Below are 16,038 nucleotides of genomic sequence, written 5' to 3' on the forward strand. Positions count from 1 at the left end.
ATTATACTTTAAAATTTGTGACCAAACACAAGGGAGAAACAGGTTCTGTGCCAGACAGAAGGGAAGGCAGCAATTTACTCTTTCCAATATGTGGAATCCAAACAATAGGAGCCCCATTTACATACAAATCAGCAAGGGGATGGGAAGCCCACAGAAAGGGAAGAACAGCAAGAAACCTTCTGGCTCTTGAAACCCAGACAATGAACTTTGGGAGGATATTGGGGGCCACAAAAAGTCTTTTACGTAGAGACTGTCCAGTTTGGCCAATGTACATGGCAGAGGGGCATTGCTGGCAAATGATAGCATATATCACATTGGTAGATGTGCAGGTGAACGAGCCTCCGATAGTGTGGCTGATGTGATTAGGCCCTACGATGGTGTCCCCTGAATAGATATGTGGACTCTACGTAAAAGAATAAATGGACACAAATCAGATGTCAAGAATTATAACATTCAAAAACCAGCCGGAGAACACTTCAATCTCTCTGGTCACTCGATTACAGACCTAAAAGTCACAATATTACAACAAAAAAACTTCAAAAACGGACTCCAACGAGAGACTGCTGAATTGGAATTAATTTGCAAACTGGACACCATTAAATTAGGCTTGAATAAAGACTGGGAGTGGATGTGTCATTACACAAAGTAAAACTATTTCCCCATGTTTATTCCCCCCCCCCCTCCCCCGTTCCTCACACGTTCTTGTCAACTGCTGGAAATGGCCCATCTTGATTATCACTACAAAAGGCTTTTTTTCTCTCCTGCTGGTAATAGCTCACCTTAACTGATCACTCTCATTATAGTGTGTATGGTAACACCCATTGTTTCATGTTCTCTGTGTATATAAAATTGTCCTACTGTATTTTCCACTGCATGCATCCAATGAAGTGGGCTATAGCCCACGAAAGCTTATGCGCTAATAAATTTGTTAGTCTCTAAGGTGCCACAAGTACTCCTGTTCTTTTTGCAGATACAGACTAACACGACTGTCACTCTGAAACCTGTACTTAGCAGTGAGTCAGTGGCAAGATTAGAAATAGAACCCAGGAGTCCTGACTCCCTCCCACGTCCCCTTCCAGAAACAGGAACAGAACCAGGAGTCCTGGCTGCCTGCCCCTCCCCCTGCTCCCTTCTCTAGCCACCAGACACCCCCTCCTCCTTCCTGCAGTTACACTGCTCTCAATGAGATCAGACTCCGGCCCCGGCAGCTATTTGGAGACGAGTCACCCTAGCTACAGCTTTTATGATGGAAAAATAAAGCCAGCCCCAAACTCTGACCAGTCCCTCACTGATTCTTTAATCTAAGCCCCCTGCTCAGCATTTCTCAGTTAACTCATTTTCCTTCCCCTTACACGCACAGACAGGTACTTGCAGGAACAAGACCCAGCTCGAAAGGCCTTTGTCTTTCAACACAGGCAGCCACTGAGCTAATGTCAGCTTCCTCCAAACTGTCATTCAGGTGAGGCGGCTACCTGCCTGCTCACGTCCCCCCCAGCTCCTCCCTGCTCTGAGGGGGTCAGCAGTAGGGCACTGCCACATGGGGCTACCCCAGCAGCACAGCTGGCCCCACCGTATAACATCAGATGGGCCTGATTCTGATCTCAGCTCCTCCGGGATCAATGCAGAATCACCCAGTGGGGGCAGGGCTGGATTCTGATCTCAGCTCCTCCAAGGTCAATTTGGAGTCACCCCCAAATGCATTGGGGTCAGGGTCTGTTTCTGATCTCAGTTACACTATGTACATTCATAGTCACCCTCACTGGCTTCAGTGGGGGCAGAGCAGATTCTGCCCTGGTATTAACCTATTCTGCTGCTTACCCAGCAAATAAAAGGCAGCCCCACCCTTGATCCAAGCTCCCTCACTCCTTCCCTGGACTCTGGGGTGTTCCAACACAGAACAGAACTTGGCTACGTGGACCTTTCTTTCCGGCAAACCACAATCCACTTCTCTTGCTACAAACTTCCCAAGACCTCCCCTTTAAAAACCACACCCCACAGATGCAACATAGAACAATTAACCAAACAGAGAGCAAGGATGGGTCAGTTGTTAGGGCCCCTCACCTGGGCTATGGGTAGACCAGGGTTCAATCCCCTGTTCTGTCACAGGTTCCCTGTGTGATCTTGGGCAAACTAGCCTCTGTGCCTCAGTTTCCCCATCTCTACTGCCCTGCCTCACAGGGGTGTGTGGGGATAAATCCATTCAAGACCAGGAGGTGCTTAGACACTACAGCGATTGGGGGAGGGTGCAGATGAGTACATAGGAGAGACAAAAAAAGCAGAGGGATATTGATGTGTGCTTGGCTCCTTGAATGGACTAAAGGAGAGTGGGCAGTTGGTATTTCCACAGGCTGAGAGTAATACAGAAATAGCCCTATGAAATATTTATTGTAATGACTCTTTTTGCATGATCATTTCCCATAAGTTTGACGAGGCCCTGGGACGGGTACATGTACATGCACAAATCTATGGCTTTGCTTAGAGAACGAATTGTAAGCTCAGGGATGCTAGAGATGGCTTGATACAGGATACAGTTACTTTTCCGCAGTGATCTTGTGCTTTCTTCCCTGGGACCAACAGCCAAATCCTGATCTCTGCCAGTGCCAGATGTGACCCACACTGCACTTGGAAATAGCTGACTCAGGGTCTGCTTGCTGCACTGCAAACCAGCAGGCAAGGGTGAGATTTTTCCAAAGAGCCCAGCATCCACAACTAGGCTTGTAGCAAAGCAAACTTCTGGAAATCAGGCCCAATTAGGGGTCCTGACCCCTTGGGAAACATAGGCAAGGAACAGCTCAAAGTGAGGAGCTGTTTACAGGCCAGAACTGCAAGGCAGGACTGTGGTGTCAGAGGCGTCTCACCTGAAATTCAATATGAAGCCACGGCCCTTGTGGGCTTCAGAGATCCCTTGGTACTTCCCCCAGCCAGGGCATGAACCTTGGCATCCCAGCCCAGCTCCAGTGTTTTGCCTCCTTAACTAACCCTTCGTTGTTTCAAGATCCTTAATTTCCTCCCCTAAACTCTTGCCTGTCAAACAGCTGCCCTGCTCCACCCCAGAGACGGATGGATTGAGCTGAAACACACAAGCAGAAGTGCCACTAGAAACACAGCTGATGATCTCCTCACAAAGAACCCAACTCAGTCACGCCAGCTTTTCAAAGCCCTCTTTATCCAGGAAAGTCTGACATCTCAGCCCTTCTGGCCAAATTCCACTTTCTTTACGCAGCATTAAGCTTTCTGAGCCAACCCTCCATTTAGAAAAAGCTTGGCCCCAAGACTCAATCCAACAATAGCAGGTTTATATATTGAACTTAATCCGATGCCTAAAATATGTCTGGGTGATATAAATAGTTGCTGGTAAAGAACTGGAGCTTTCTCCCTGCTCTTTTCCAACATGTTAAGTCACAACCCCCCTTAGTTTAATTCAACTCTCCTGGAATTAAAGATTTAATTGGCTTGGAGGAGAGAGGTGTTAAGAGCCCTCAGTGCTTTGAGGCTGTGCAGAGCTCTGCTAATCGAGTTAGTGTCTGGTTTAGTGACCCCATGAATATAGAGGCCTGGGGGAATCACATTCTCCAAAGATGCTTATGCCCCATTTTCAAAATGACTCCAAGTCACTTTTGAAAATGGGGCTTAGGCAATTTGGAAAATTTGATCTTTAAGATTTTAAAAGTCAGGATCCTAAATCCATAAGCCCCTAAATAAAGACAGGCCAGTGCTATTCTTACAGCAGGAAGGATGGTCTTGTAGCTAAGGGGCTGGACTAAGCCACAGGAGGGCTGGGTTTGATTTTTGTCTCTGCCACTGACTCCTTAGGTAGCCTTGTGCAAATCACTTCCCCTCTCCGTGCCTCAGTCTTCAGCTAAAAAACAAGGCTAATTCACCTTCCTTTATCTATGTAGACTGTGACCTCTTTGGGGCAGGGACGGTCTCTCGCTGTCTGCCTGCCTGGCACAATGGAAGGCCTGATCTTGGACAGGGGTGTGTACGGCACCCAGCACAATGGGGGCACCAATCTCAGTCTGGGTCTGTGCAGCACCCAGCACACCTGGGGTCCCCCAGTCTCGGTCAGGGTCTGTGCAGTGTCTGGCCCAACTGGAGGTCCTGATCCTGGCCCGGGCCTCTAACAATCTTGCCCTACCATGTATAGCAAATAAGAAACCCCACCAAAAAACCCCAAACAAAACCACCCAAGTTGTTGTTTTGGTTTGAAAAAGAATCTTTAAAATGAATCCCCTCTCCCCCAGATCTCCCCCTCCACCATTGGTCAACTTCAGCCATTTCCAGCCTGGGTTCAACTGCCTGTCACCCCCACAGCTGGATTTAACCTCCTCCAGAGGAGACACTGGGATCCCTTTGTTCTATAGTGGCAGTTTTGTTCTTTTGGGAAGGATCCTTCCCTCCCCCCAGCCTCTGGGTGGCAGGTTTTCATTCAGCTTTCAGAAGCAAGATCAAACCTGTCAGTAAAGATTAGGAGAAGGCAGCCATTTTCCTAGATGATAAGGCCAGAAGGGACCACTGGGATCATCTGGTCTGACCTCCTGCACAGCACAGGCCACAAGACATCCCTGCATTAACTCCTGTGTGAACCAGAGCAGACCTGCTAGAAATACCGACAATTTTTAAATCAAGATTGGATGTGGTGGAGAATCCACAACCCTTCCTTTCGGAAGTGGTGAATTCCCCCTCACTGTTACACATTTGTGCCCTGCTTCCAGTCTCAATTTGCCTAGTTTCATCTACCAGCCACTTGATCTTGCTACACCTTTGTCCATTGGAATCCATTGCTCTGAGAACTGACTCACCATTTCACCTTGGGCAAGTCACTTCCCCAGCTCTGTGCCTCAGTTTCCCCACCATTAATGTGACCCACCCCACAGCAGAGCCAGAAAGGTTGATTCTTGTTTCTAGGGTACTAAAGGAGGAAGTGACGTCACCCAAGGGCTGCAGCAGGCCAGGAATAAACCCAGGTGGCCCGAGTTCTAGCCCAGCATACTAGCCATTGTACAACATTGTCTACTTGCCCATGCTTTTCCTGGAAGGTGCTGGGGTCTCTGCAGAACTGGCACCGTCCCCTATCAAGCAAGAGACAGCTCAGTGATGGATGGAGAAGAGCAGGGATTTTGAGGGTTAAGGCATGGGGCTGTGGCTCAGGAGATCTAGGTTTTGGCTCAGCCACAGACTCCCTGGGTGACCCTGGGCCGGTTGCTGACTCTCTCTGGGTCTCAGTTTCCCTACCTGGAACATGAGGTTGATCATTCTTCTTTTGTCTTATTTATTTAGATTATAATTATCCCTTTAATCACAGATGGGGAAACTGAGGCCCAAAGAAGGGTGGTGACCCACCCGAGGTCACTCAGCAAGTCTATCGCAGAGCTTGGTTCTAGAGACCAGTGATTAATTAATACACCCTGGCACTCCAAGGAGAGCCACTGGACGAGGACAAGCCATTGTTCTTTGCTGAGCTGCCCATGGAGCCAGAGCTGTGACCTGGAATGACCCTGCACCAGTCTGGAGAAATTGTTATTAGCAAGAAATGGGCACATTTTGCAAAGGCAATGCAATTATCTCCCTAATGCACCGGTAGTCAGATGCACGCCGGGGTGTCTAGCAGGGGACTTACTGTGCTCCTGAGCTGGAAGGCTGCCTGCAGGAAGACATTATTGCAGTTTGCTTGGTCTGCAGAAGCACAGTTTGCTTGGTCTGAGCGGGTGCTTGCCATTCATTGGTTCTTTGGATCGCAGCATCTGGTACATCAGATGAGATGCAAGACCCATGTCCTCAACACTCATTAAAAGTCCCCTGGCTCGGTGCTGTTAAATAGCTGCTGCATCTCACTGGTGGATGTATAAGTCTCACCCCACCCCAGAAGCAGCTGCATCTCATTGGGAGGTAAAATGGGGTGTATACATAGTTTGCACTATGCTCAAAACAAGACATACAAATCTAGCAACACCCCTGTTGTCTCTAGACAGCATGCACAGCCGTGTGGCTAGAGCTCCAGGCCTTTCCTATTACAAGGACAGGTCTGGAGTTTACAGATAATCCCCATTGGCTGTTAGCAATATGGGGCTTATGAAACATACTTGAGTCTTTCCAATTCCATCTAACAGAGGACAGTGGCACTTTCTGTCATGCACATTCACACGTACCCTCTATGCTAACAAACTATTTCTTGCGCTGCCCCCGAATTGATGGTTCTAAGGGGAAGGGAGTTTATTGTAACCACGAGTGGTCTTTTACCCAGCTCCAAAGCCCCTTTTAAGCCAGAGCTAAGAAGGGCTTGGCCTCAGAAGCTGATGGAAGTTGTTGGGGTGGGATCTCTGAAAAAGTGAGTGGCTCTGGAAATCCAGAGAGCAATTTATTTCTCTTAGCTGGGAGGGCTGGTGGGGGCGGGGCAGGAGGTGGAGATGGGAAAAGTAAGAGTCCTAAAGGGGCAGGCTGAGGTGTGGAGATGCAAATACCTGAGCTAGATATAGCACCTGGGAGAGCTTGCAGCAGGATACCATGACTTGGGAGCTGCCCAACAGGACCCTGGTGCAAGACAGCTGCTAACACCCTCTGCTGCGGACTTCCTGCCAGCCAAGCACAGATGGTAGGATACACTCCTGGCTGGGGGGAATTGAAGGGGGCAAAAAGCTGGGGTCTGAGCTGCACTGAAGGCAGAGCAAGTTCCTGGGTCCTTTCAATCCTTGAGGCAGGAGGAGTTTGTAGGTGAAGAGAGAATAGTCATTAGAGGGAACAATCGAAGGCTCACAGGCTTGTGCTAGCCAACTTGGCTCCCAGAGCGGGGACTACAACCCAGGATGCCCAGCCCACTGCTCTAACCACTAGACCCTCTCCCAGAGTTACTGATAGAATCTAGGAGTCCTGACTCCCAATCCCTGCATACTAGTCAATGCACCTTTGATCACTGCTCTTTTGATTTGCAAGAGAAATTGAGTTGAAAGAGCTTGCTATAGCGAAAAGGAAAATCTATTTTACTGTATTTGCTGTTCAGTTTTACTCCAGGTAGAACTGTACAAATCTGAGTGGGCACAAGCAAACAATATGTGCTTTAATTGGACTAAATCGATTACTTGATGAGGGACTCTATCCTGGGAAGTTGCGGCTCTGAAAAAGATTTGTGGGGTGTGGTGTGGTGGAGAATCAGCTGAACGGGAGCTCCCAGTGTGATGCTGTGGCCAAAAGGGCTAATGTGATACTTGGATTCACAGAGCGGGGAATCTCGAATAGAAGTAGAGAGGTTATTTTGTCTCTCTATTTGGCACTAGCGTGGCCAGAACACCCTGTTCTGGTTCCACAGTTCACGAAGGATGTGGATAAAGTGCAGAGGGTTCCGAGAAGAGCCACAAGAAGGATTAAAAGAAGGACTTGTGGCACCTTAGAGACGAACAAATTTATTTGAGCATAAGCTTTCGTGAGCTACAGCTCAGTTCATCGGATGCATTCGATGAAGTGAGCTGTAGCTCAGGAAAGCTTATGCTCAAATAAATTTGTTCATCTCTAAGGTGCCACAAGTACTCCTTTTCTTTTTGTGGATACAGACTAACACGGCTGCTACTCTGAAAGAAGAATTAAAGGATTAGAAAACCTGGGTGACAGTGAGAGACTCAAGGAGCTCAATCTACCTAGCTTATCAAAGAGAAGGTGAAGGGGGGGACTTGATCACAGTCTAGCAGTACCGACATGGGAAACAAAACATGGAATAATGGGCTCCTGAGTCTAGCAGAGAAAGACTGGAAAGACGGTGCACATTTTTATCAGTGAAGATAATTAACCACTGGAACTAGTTCCCCAGGGCAGAGGTGGATTTTCCATCATGGACCATTTAAAATCAAGATTGGATATTTTTCTAAAAGATCTGCTCTAGGAATGATTTTGGGGAAGTTCGCTGGCATGTGCTGTACAGGGGGTCAGGCCAGAAGATCACAATGGTCCCTTCTAGCCTTGGAATCTATGAACCTGAGTGTGTGGGGAGGGGGGATAAGGACAGCCCAGACTCTGAAGCTTGGTCTATGGCCTTTGCCTCAGCACATCCCAGTCTCTTCTGTTCCCAAAGGCTAGAGCCCTTCCACTCAAGAAGGATCCCCATTAGCAGTATAGGAGCTAGGACACACATCTCAGAGGTTCAGATTCCAGCCAGCAGAGGGTAGCTGTGCACACATGCATGCATGTGCACACCATTCTAATCAGAGCAGTCCCTTCGCTCCCACCTCCTGCTGCCCTGATTCTGTACCCTGAGCATGTGCCATTCCCATTGCAGAGCCCATGCACCATGCCGTCCTGCCATGCTGTCATCATCATCTCCCTGCTGCTGATCCTTATGGCTTCCCCATGCTGGAGCTATGAGGCCATCGGGCCTGGCTGCCATCTGCACCGTAAGGACAGAGGAGGGGGGAAATGGAGCGGTGTCAGGGCTGAATATGGCACCAGGGAGCCAGGATCTCCCTAACCCTGGATCTGATGCTGACCCCCTCCCCGGGGACTCCTGAAATTGCTGCATTTTACAGTCTGGGAAACTGATGCACAGCAGGGGGAAGTGACTTGGCCCTGAGGTCAAGCATAGTCTGTGACAGAACCAGGAATAGAACCCAGGAATCTCTAACCACTATAGCTCCCTGCCCCCCACAGTTGACTTTTGCACACCTGTACTTTACAGGGATGCTCATGGCTGTAAACCCACTTGAGTGTTCGGTGCAGGGGATGGGTCTTTTGGATCCTAAAGTTGCCAGTTCAAATCCCAAGCAAGTAGGGTCCTTCCTGTTCTGTGGGCCTAGTGTGGAATGAGTTAGTTGGCTCTCTGCCCAGCCCCTAGCTCATCAGCACAGAGGTTGAGGGCTGGCCAGGCCATGAAGACTGAACTCTCCTCTGTCTCCACAGCATTTGATGTTACCATCAAGAGCGACCGCCGTGGGACCTGCCGTGGGACCCATGTGGTTCAGGCCTGTGTGGGCTACTGCGAATCCAGTGCCTTCCCCTCCAAGTACTCCGTCCTGCTGGCCAGCAGCTTCAAACACAACATCACCTCTGTGTCCCAGTGCTGCACCATCAGCAAGATGCAGAAGGTGAGCGGGGCTGGAGGATATGCCATAGATCCTGCCCCACAGTGTGGGCCCAGGCTGGTATGAGTCTTCCCACAAACTCAGCCAGACTGGGAGACATGGGGCTCCCGTGTGCATGCAAGAGCTGGGATGATAGATAGCAGCAAGAGAGAGGGGGCTCGTTTCGAGGATACACAGGTATGGGGGAATCCAGTAGCTCCCCAATGATTCACCAGATCCCAGAGACAGCAGCTGGGATCGAAGCACTTAGGGGAAGCTGGATGGACACAGCAGGGCCGATTCTCAGCTACTTTGGGGATTTGGTGCACGCTACAGCCACACGAGTGATGTGACTGGCAGACGTGCAGCGCACCCTGGTCCGGCACAGCGCTCACGAGGGGGGATCTTCAGCGCTGGCTGGAATCTCAGGGCTACTCTGTGGCCCTTTCAGAATCCATCCCTGCCAGTCAGTGTGGCGTTAAAAGGGCTCTGCTCCTAGGAAGGGGCGTGGCCAGAATGCAACATTCTCTGGCTATTTTCTGCCCCCAAGGGATCATGGGAAGTGGCACCCGCTCTAACTTGCACCACGGCCTGGAATTCAGGGTGGGCACCGGGGGTGGGCACCAGTCCCTCTCTCACCCTCCCATCCCCCTGCCACAGATCAAAGTCCGCCTGTATTGCCGGGCCATCCGCCACGAAGAGATAGAGATCTTCACTGCCAAGAGCTGCCAGTGCGACATGTGCCGCCTCTCCCGATACTGACTCGGCCAGGGAAGCCCTCTCCTGCGACATCCAGGAACCCACAGCCTGGGCTTGTCTAGAACTGTGCATATTAACATGTGTCAGCAGGGGCCACTGCAGTCCACACCAAGCTTGCTTTGCCACCACGAGAGGGCACCCCGGCTGCTCCCAGCTTTACCGAGAGCTTCAATTTGCCAGTTCGCTGCTGCTGTAGGTTTGTCTTTGCAAATAGATACCACTAGCAGTCAGCCCCCAGCCGGAACAAACCGCAGAGCCAGGCTCCCCAACCCAAGTAGGGCTGTAAATGGGTGTTGCCTGTACGCTGGGCCTAGTCAGAGAAATTCATGGGCTCCTTTCCCCTCTGCTGTGTTGCCAAGAAGCCAATACCTGATCTCAGGTTAATGTATCTGGCTAGAGCAGGGGTGGGCAAACTTTTTGGCCTTAGGGCTACATCGGGGTTGCAAAACTATATAGAGGGCCAGGTAGGGAAGGCTGTGCCTCCCCAAACAGCCTGGCCTCTGCCCCCATCTGCCCCCTCCCACTTCCCACTCCTTGACTGCCCCCCTCAGAATCCCTGACTCATCCAACCCCCCTCCTCCTTGTCAGGAGCTCAGGGGCCGGGCAGGATGGTCCCGCGGGCCGGATGTAGCCTGCGGGCCGTAGTTTGCCCACCTCTGGGCTAGAGCATAAAATATGTTCCTTCCTGACCCTAGAGAAGAGATCAGCTCATGCCTTGGCCCCTGAGAGTTGATTGTCATTCGCAGGAAAGATCCCTCCATGAGTAGAACATGACTGAATCCTGACCCCATAACAAATGGAACCCTTTAAGACCCCTTTATTTACCAAGCAGAGCATCCTAGTACAGAACCAGAACCTAGGCCTCCTAGGGAGTCTATGGAAGGAAAGTGGGTTCCCATTGCTCATTTTTATATGGGAGTGCCAGAGGCAGAGCCAGAGACATAGCTTGAGCCTGCACACATCTGACTTCACCCACACCTGGTAAAAGGCCAGTTGGAGCTGGTATAGGGCGTAGTGTAGTGGGGTAGCCAGAGAGCTGTGTTTTATACACTGGCGATATGGGGTCTAGTCGTTCTGACCTGCTGTGTGACCATGCGTACGTTCTTTCTTCTTACTGTGCTTCCCATCATTTGCCTATTTCGATTGTGAGCTCTTTAAGGCAAGAACTCCCTTTCACTCTGTCTGTGCTCCCTGATGGGGGCCCTGATCTTGGTCAAGTTGCCGAGACTCTAATATGAATAACAACACTGCGTTGGGGCCAAGGCTACCTGTGCTTCCGCTCTCTGGCTGAGTGCTGTAGTACGTGAGCTATTAAAATAAATGATCTTGCTGAAGAAACTTCAACTTGCCCAGCAGTTTCTGTGCCAAACAAACCTTTCCAGCTGGGCTGCTTAAAGGTGTCAGGCCCAGCTGCTAAAATTAAGCAGCACTTTAAAAAAAATCCCACTCATCTTGGATCACCTACTGTCTTGGTGACCAGGAGTTTTGATGGCTGCAAGAAGCAGCATCTCCTCTTGGTTCTCACGTCATAGGTGTTAAATCCCTAGATGGGTTCTGTACAAGTCATAGAAATAGGCAGGGCCAAATTCAGCCTCAGACCATGGCCCCATCAGGGAATAGTGTTATACCAGGGAGCCAGTCTGCATAGGAAGAGGCAGAAAGGGCCAGTGGCCAAAGCCCAGACCGTGAACAATTAGAAGATAAGAATTCAGTCTCAGCTTTGGGGGGTTGGGGTGGGGGGGGGAAGTGAATCTAGGGGTTATAGTGTGGGGTTTTGGGTTCTATTGCTCGCTCTGTGAGGGGAATGAGGTCTAGGGGCTAGTGGTTAGAGCAGAGAGGGACTGAGAACCAGGACTCCTGGGTTCTATTCTCAATGCTGAGAGAGGAGTGGAATCCAATGGGTTAGAGCCGGAGGGGCTGGGAATCAGGACTCCAGGGTTCTATCCCTGGTTCTGGGAGGGGAGTGGGGTCTAGTGGGGTAGAGCAAGTGAAGAGGGGAGCCAGAACTCATGGGTTCTATTGTAGTCTCACCATGTGACTGTTGTCACTCAGTGCCTCTGTTTCCCCCTCTTTAAAACAGGGATAGAAACCTTCATTGCACTGGTGCAAAGGTTAACATCAGAGGAGGGAAGGGGACTCTGGGCTGGGATAGCCTCTTACTGAGCTGATGCCCTAGACCCACAGTCTGGTTGTGTAAAGGGCCTCATCTCCCAGCCAGGTGTGTAAGTGGTTCAGAAGTCTGATCTGGAGCCCCCACCCCACTCCCACTGTGCTCAAGCCATTGTGTTCCCAAGCCAGGAACCACTTGGCCTTCAAGGAAAGCTCTACTCTGCACACGTGGTGGGGGTGAGGGCATGGGGTTGTGGCAGAGGGGGACTAGACATGGGAGCATGGGGCAGAGACCAGGGTGGGGCTGATTTCTGTGTCAAGGAACCTGACTCCAGCTAGGAAACTTTATTCTGATTAGAGAACACTAGAGACCTGCCCCTCCAAAGGCTCTTTCCCACACACAGCTTCTATCAATCCAGGCCACTCCTGCAGGGGCAGCAAGAAGCCACAGGGGGCATGATCAATGGAGATCCCTGCAGGTCCATGAGCGGCTGGCAGCTGCTGCCCTGCTGGGGCATCCAGGCTAGGAAGAATTCAAAGCCTTCACCGCTGGCCCATGGTAGGGACCCGCTGCCTCACTGGTCCATGGGGGCAGGTGCTCCTGCTGGCTGGTAGACAGACATACTTGCAGGGGCAACTCATTGGCTGCCCAATGGGGAAGGCAATGCCCACTCTGGAAGCCTACTGGTCAATTGGAAGTGGTCTGCCTACTGAAGACATATTTGTGGCTTGAATCTCAACACCATGCCTCCATTTTCCCAGCACCCTCCAGGGGCAGAGTCCCACAGGTTCCCCACCTCTGCTTCCCCAGCATCCTCGTGGAGGGGGACTCCTACTGGCATCACCCTTAAGTCAAGGCACTGGCTGAGGGTTCAGTTCACCATTTCTCCCCCCCTTGTAGCACATGGGTGAAAACACTCCCCTCTCCCCTGCTGCCAGCATCAGTGCCTGCAGGAAGGCAGGCAATGGGCTAATGCTGGGGTGGATGTTCCAGTAGCGGCCAGAGGTGCAGAGCTGGTGATAGGGTTCCCTGTAGGGCACTCACAGGATGGGCTTCTTCAGCCTCCTCCGACATACGATTACCTGAGGTATGGGGAGTGATGTATCCTGCCCTAGGATGGAGTGGGGGGAAAAAAGCAAAAGGAACCGCGTTAGAATCAGACCATATAGATCAGCACTTCCCAAAGTTTTGCTGGCACAAGTGCATTTCAACAAAGTACTTCCTGCCGGGATCCCAGCCAGTGTGGAGGGCACCATTTTGAAGAGCAAAAGGGCACTGTGCGCACCAAGTGACCAAGACCATGTACTCACTACGCATGCAAGGTCACACTGCATAGAGGCGGCCATTTTGCTCTACAAAATGGCAGACTCTGCAGTGTGATCTCATCCATATGGAGCAGACGAGGTCACACTGTGTGGAGGATACCAGGCTGTAGAGCAAAATGACATGCTCCATGCATCATGACCTCTCACACACAGGGGTCACACTGTGCAGAGACAAATGGCATCCTTTGCCTATTAGGGACTGCCCCAACCCCATCTGCTGATGGCATGACCCCATTTGGGGGTCAACCCCCCGTTAGAAACTGCTGATATACAGGCTCGTCAATGGGGTGGCTGCTGCTGCTGCCCTCTTCTGGAGAGAGTCAGCTGTGCCCGGAGTGTGACTAGAGCAGTCCTGCTACTGGAACAGCAAATGAAGATCGCTATTGGCTCAGACATTAGAGTCCTCGCATCCCCCTAGAGTATCTGACCCTTCCAAGTGTGACTGGGATTATACCCCACTGGAAACGCGCTGATCCCCCTCTCAGAGACGGGGAAACACCACACACAACTAGGATTTGAAGCCAGGACTCCAGGGTCTCATTACAGAGCTGTACCCACAAGGCCAGCCCTTCCTAGGCTGTAGGGAGAAAAATAGTGCTGGTTTCTATTCGTACTGGGGGAGAGCTGGAACCAATTCATTACTGGGTGCTCCCCACTAGGACACTGATATCCCTCTTTGCTCTGCTTGTTGGCAGGGGGTAACAGGCCACTCCCCAGCCCCAGGGCACAGTGAGCATGGCTAGCCTTCTTACTTCCATCCCCTGCAGAAGGATTTAGAGCAGGGGTGGGCAAACTTTTTGGCCCGAGTTTTGCAAAACTATACAGAGGGCCGGGTAGGGAAGGCTGTGCCTCCCCAAACACCCTGGCCCTCACCCCCTATCTTCCCCCTCCCACTTCCCAATGCCTGACTGCTCCCCTCAAGACCCCACCCCCATCCAACCCCCCCGCTCCTTGTCCGACCACTCCCCCCAAGACCCCACCCAACCCCCCATTCCCTGACCACCCCCCCAAAACCTCTGCCCCATCCAACCCCCCCCACTCCCTGACCGCCCACACCCAGAACCCCCAACCATCCCCTGCTCCCTGGCTGCAGCCCCGGGACCCCCACTCCTCACCCCCTTACTAGGCCAGAGCCAGCCACGTCACCATGCTGCCCAGCAAGAGCAGCAGGACAGAGCGCTTGGCAGCGTGGCGTGCTCTGGCTGGGCGGGAGGGACCGGGGGCTAGCCTCCCCAGTCAGGAGCTCAGGGGCTAGGCAGGACAGTCCCACGGGCCGTAGTTTGCCCACCTCTGATTTAGAGCAAGCTCTGAACACCATGGACCTGCCCCTCCCCAACAGAGGGGACCACTAGCATCCTCTACCCATCAAACTCCATATGCTGCTCATATACGGATTCCCCCCCAAGTCCCAGCCCAGTCACCAATTGTGAAGGCTGGGGGGGGGGAGGGGTGGGCGGGGGAGAGGGGAGGACTGGAACTCTGAGTCCAGAGTTCTATGGCCAGCTTTGGGTGGGGAAAGCCTAGTGCTCTTCCCACCCTGCTTTTCAACTCGTGTTTCTCTCTCTCTCTCTCTTTGCCCAATGAGCAGTTTATACTTTGCCCTCATCTACTGCCACCCAGCAATTAACACTGCCACCAGCTGTGGTGAGTGTATTTTACATAGCAAGAGAACTCCGTGATCTGCAACCTGCCCAAGGTCACAGAACAAATCAGTGACTGCGAAAAGAACCCAGGTGTCCTGACTCCCAGCCCCCACCTACATGCCCCTTCTCCCACCTTAACGCTTTGTGAATGGAATCTGCAGAGCCCAGTGACATGAAAGTATCTCTTTATTGAATACAGACTTATCCAGCAAACAAAAATAAGGGGGGGGGGAGAAGAAGAGAGAGGGTAGCTTTAAACCAAATTATCTTAAATATAGTAATTTAACTTCTTGTTTTTTACTCCACCCTCCCCCCGAATTCCTCCTCCCTCAAAAATAACCCCTGATGTCCATCCCCAACCCCAATTCCTCTCATGGTAACTACGTCGCCGCTGTATCTAAGAGACAACAATTGTGCACCCGGTTACTACAGTCACCATATGGTGTGAGTTGCTACAAATAAATTAAGGTTTAAATTAAAAATATCCCACTACTCCCACCAATAAAATAGTAATTAAAAAAATAACAAAACCCCCAGGAAACTGTAAAATATTTTAAGTCATGCCTAGTATTGAGGGCACGATGTGATACCCGGGATGCCTTTTGGCCAGCGCCGGCACTCAAAGATGGGAAGAAAATTAAGACATCGGAGATGCAAGAGCATGGGCTCAGCAGGACTAGAAATGGGGAATTTTTCAACCCCCATGCCCCAAAATGGTAAGTCTATTCAACACCCCCTTCAAATGGCATAGTCTATTCAGGCCCTTCCTTCTCACCTATGAGATTCATTGCCATCCACCCAGCCAAATGGTGTAGTCCATTCAATGAGAGAGAGAGCAGTCAACTGCCCCCACCCCCGCAATGGCAGGTTCCATCCAGCTCACCCCCTTTAATATAATAGAAACTGTGCACTTATCCCTTTCCCAGCGCTGGAATGCTGAATCCAACCTCCCTTGCCCTGTGACCACACAGCCTATTCCCCCTCCCCCCCCCCCATTGCTAGACTTGGAAAAGTCAAGTTTAACTTCCCCAACCCAGCAATGATCATCTATACAGTTCTCCCTGTTCCCAGAATGGAACAGTCCTAAATCCCTTTCCCCTATCTCCTGAGATAGCACAGCCTATTCAACACCCTTCTCCCACTTCCATGGCAGGGCCTAT

The 16,038-nt window shown here is 51.1% G+C and overlaps 1 protein-coding gene across 1 annotated transcript; it reads left to right on the forward strand.

Annotated features, from left to right (window-relative positions):
- The first annotated feature begins 6,451 nt into the window (after positions 1–6,451).
- Positions 6,452–9,803, forward strand: GPHA2 (glycoprotein hormone subunit alpha 2). The gene is given in 4 exon segments (XM_074959779.1): positions 6,452–6,592; positions 8,264–8,378; positions 8,881–9,065; positions 9,702–9,803. Coding segments are annotated over 4 exon segments (543 nt in total).
- Positions 9,804–16,038: the final 6,235 nt, after the last annotated feature.

Source organism: Natator depressus, chromosome 7 (genome assembly GCF_965152275.1).
Source record: "Natator depressus isolate rNatDep1 chromosome 7, rNatDep2.hap1, whole genome shotgun sequence".
NCBI classification, from domain to species: Eukaryota; Metazoa; Chordata; order Testudines; family Cheloniidae; genus Natator; species Natator depressus.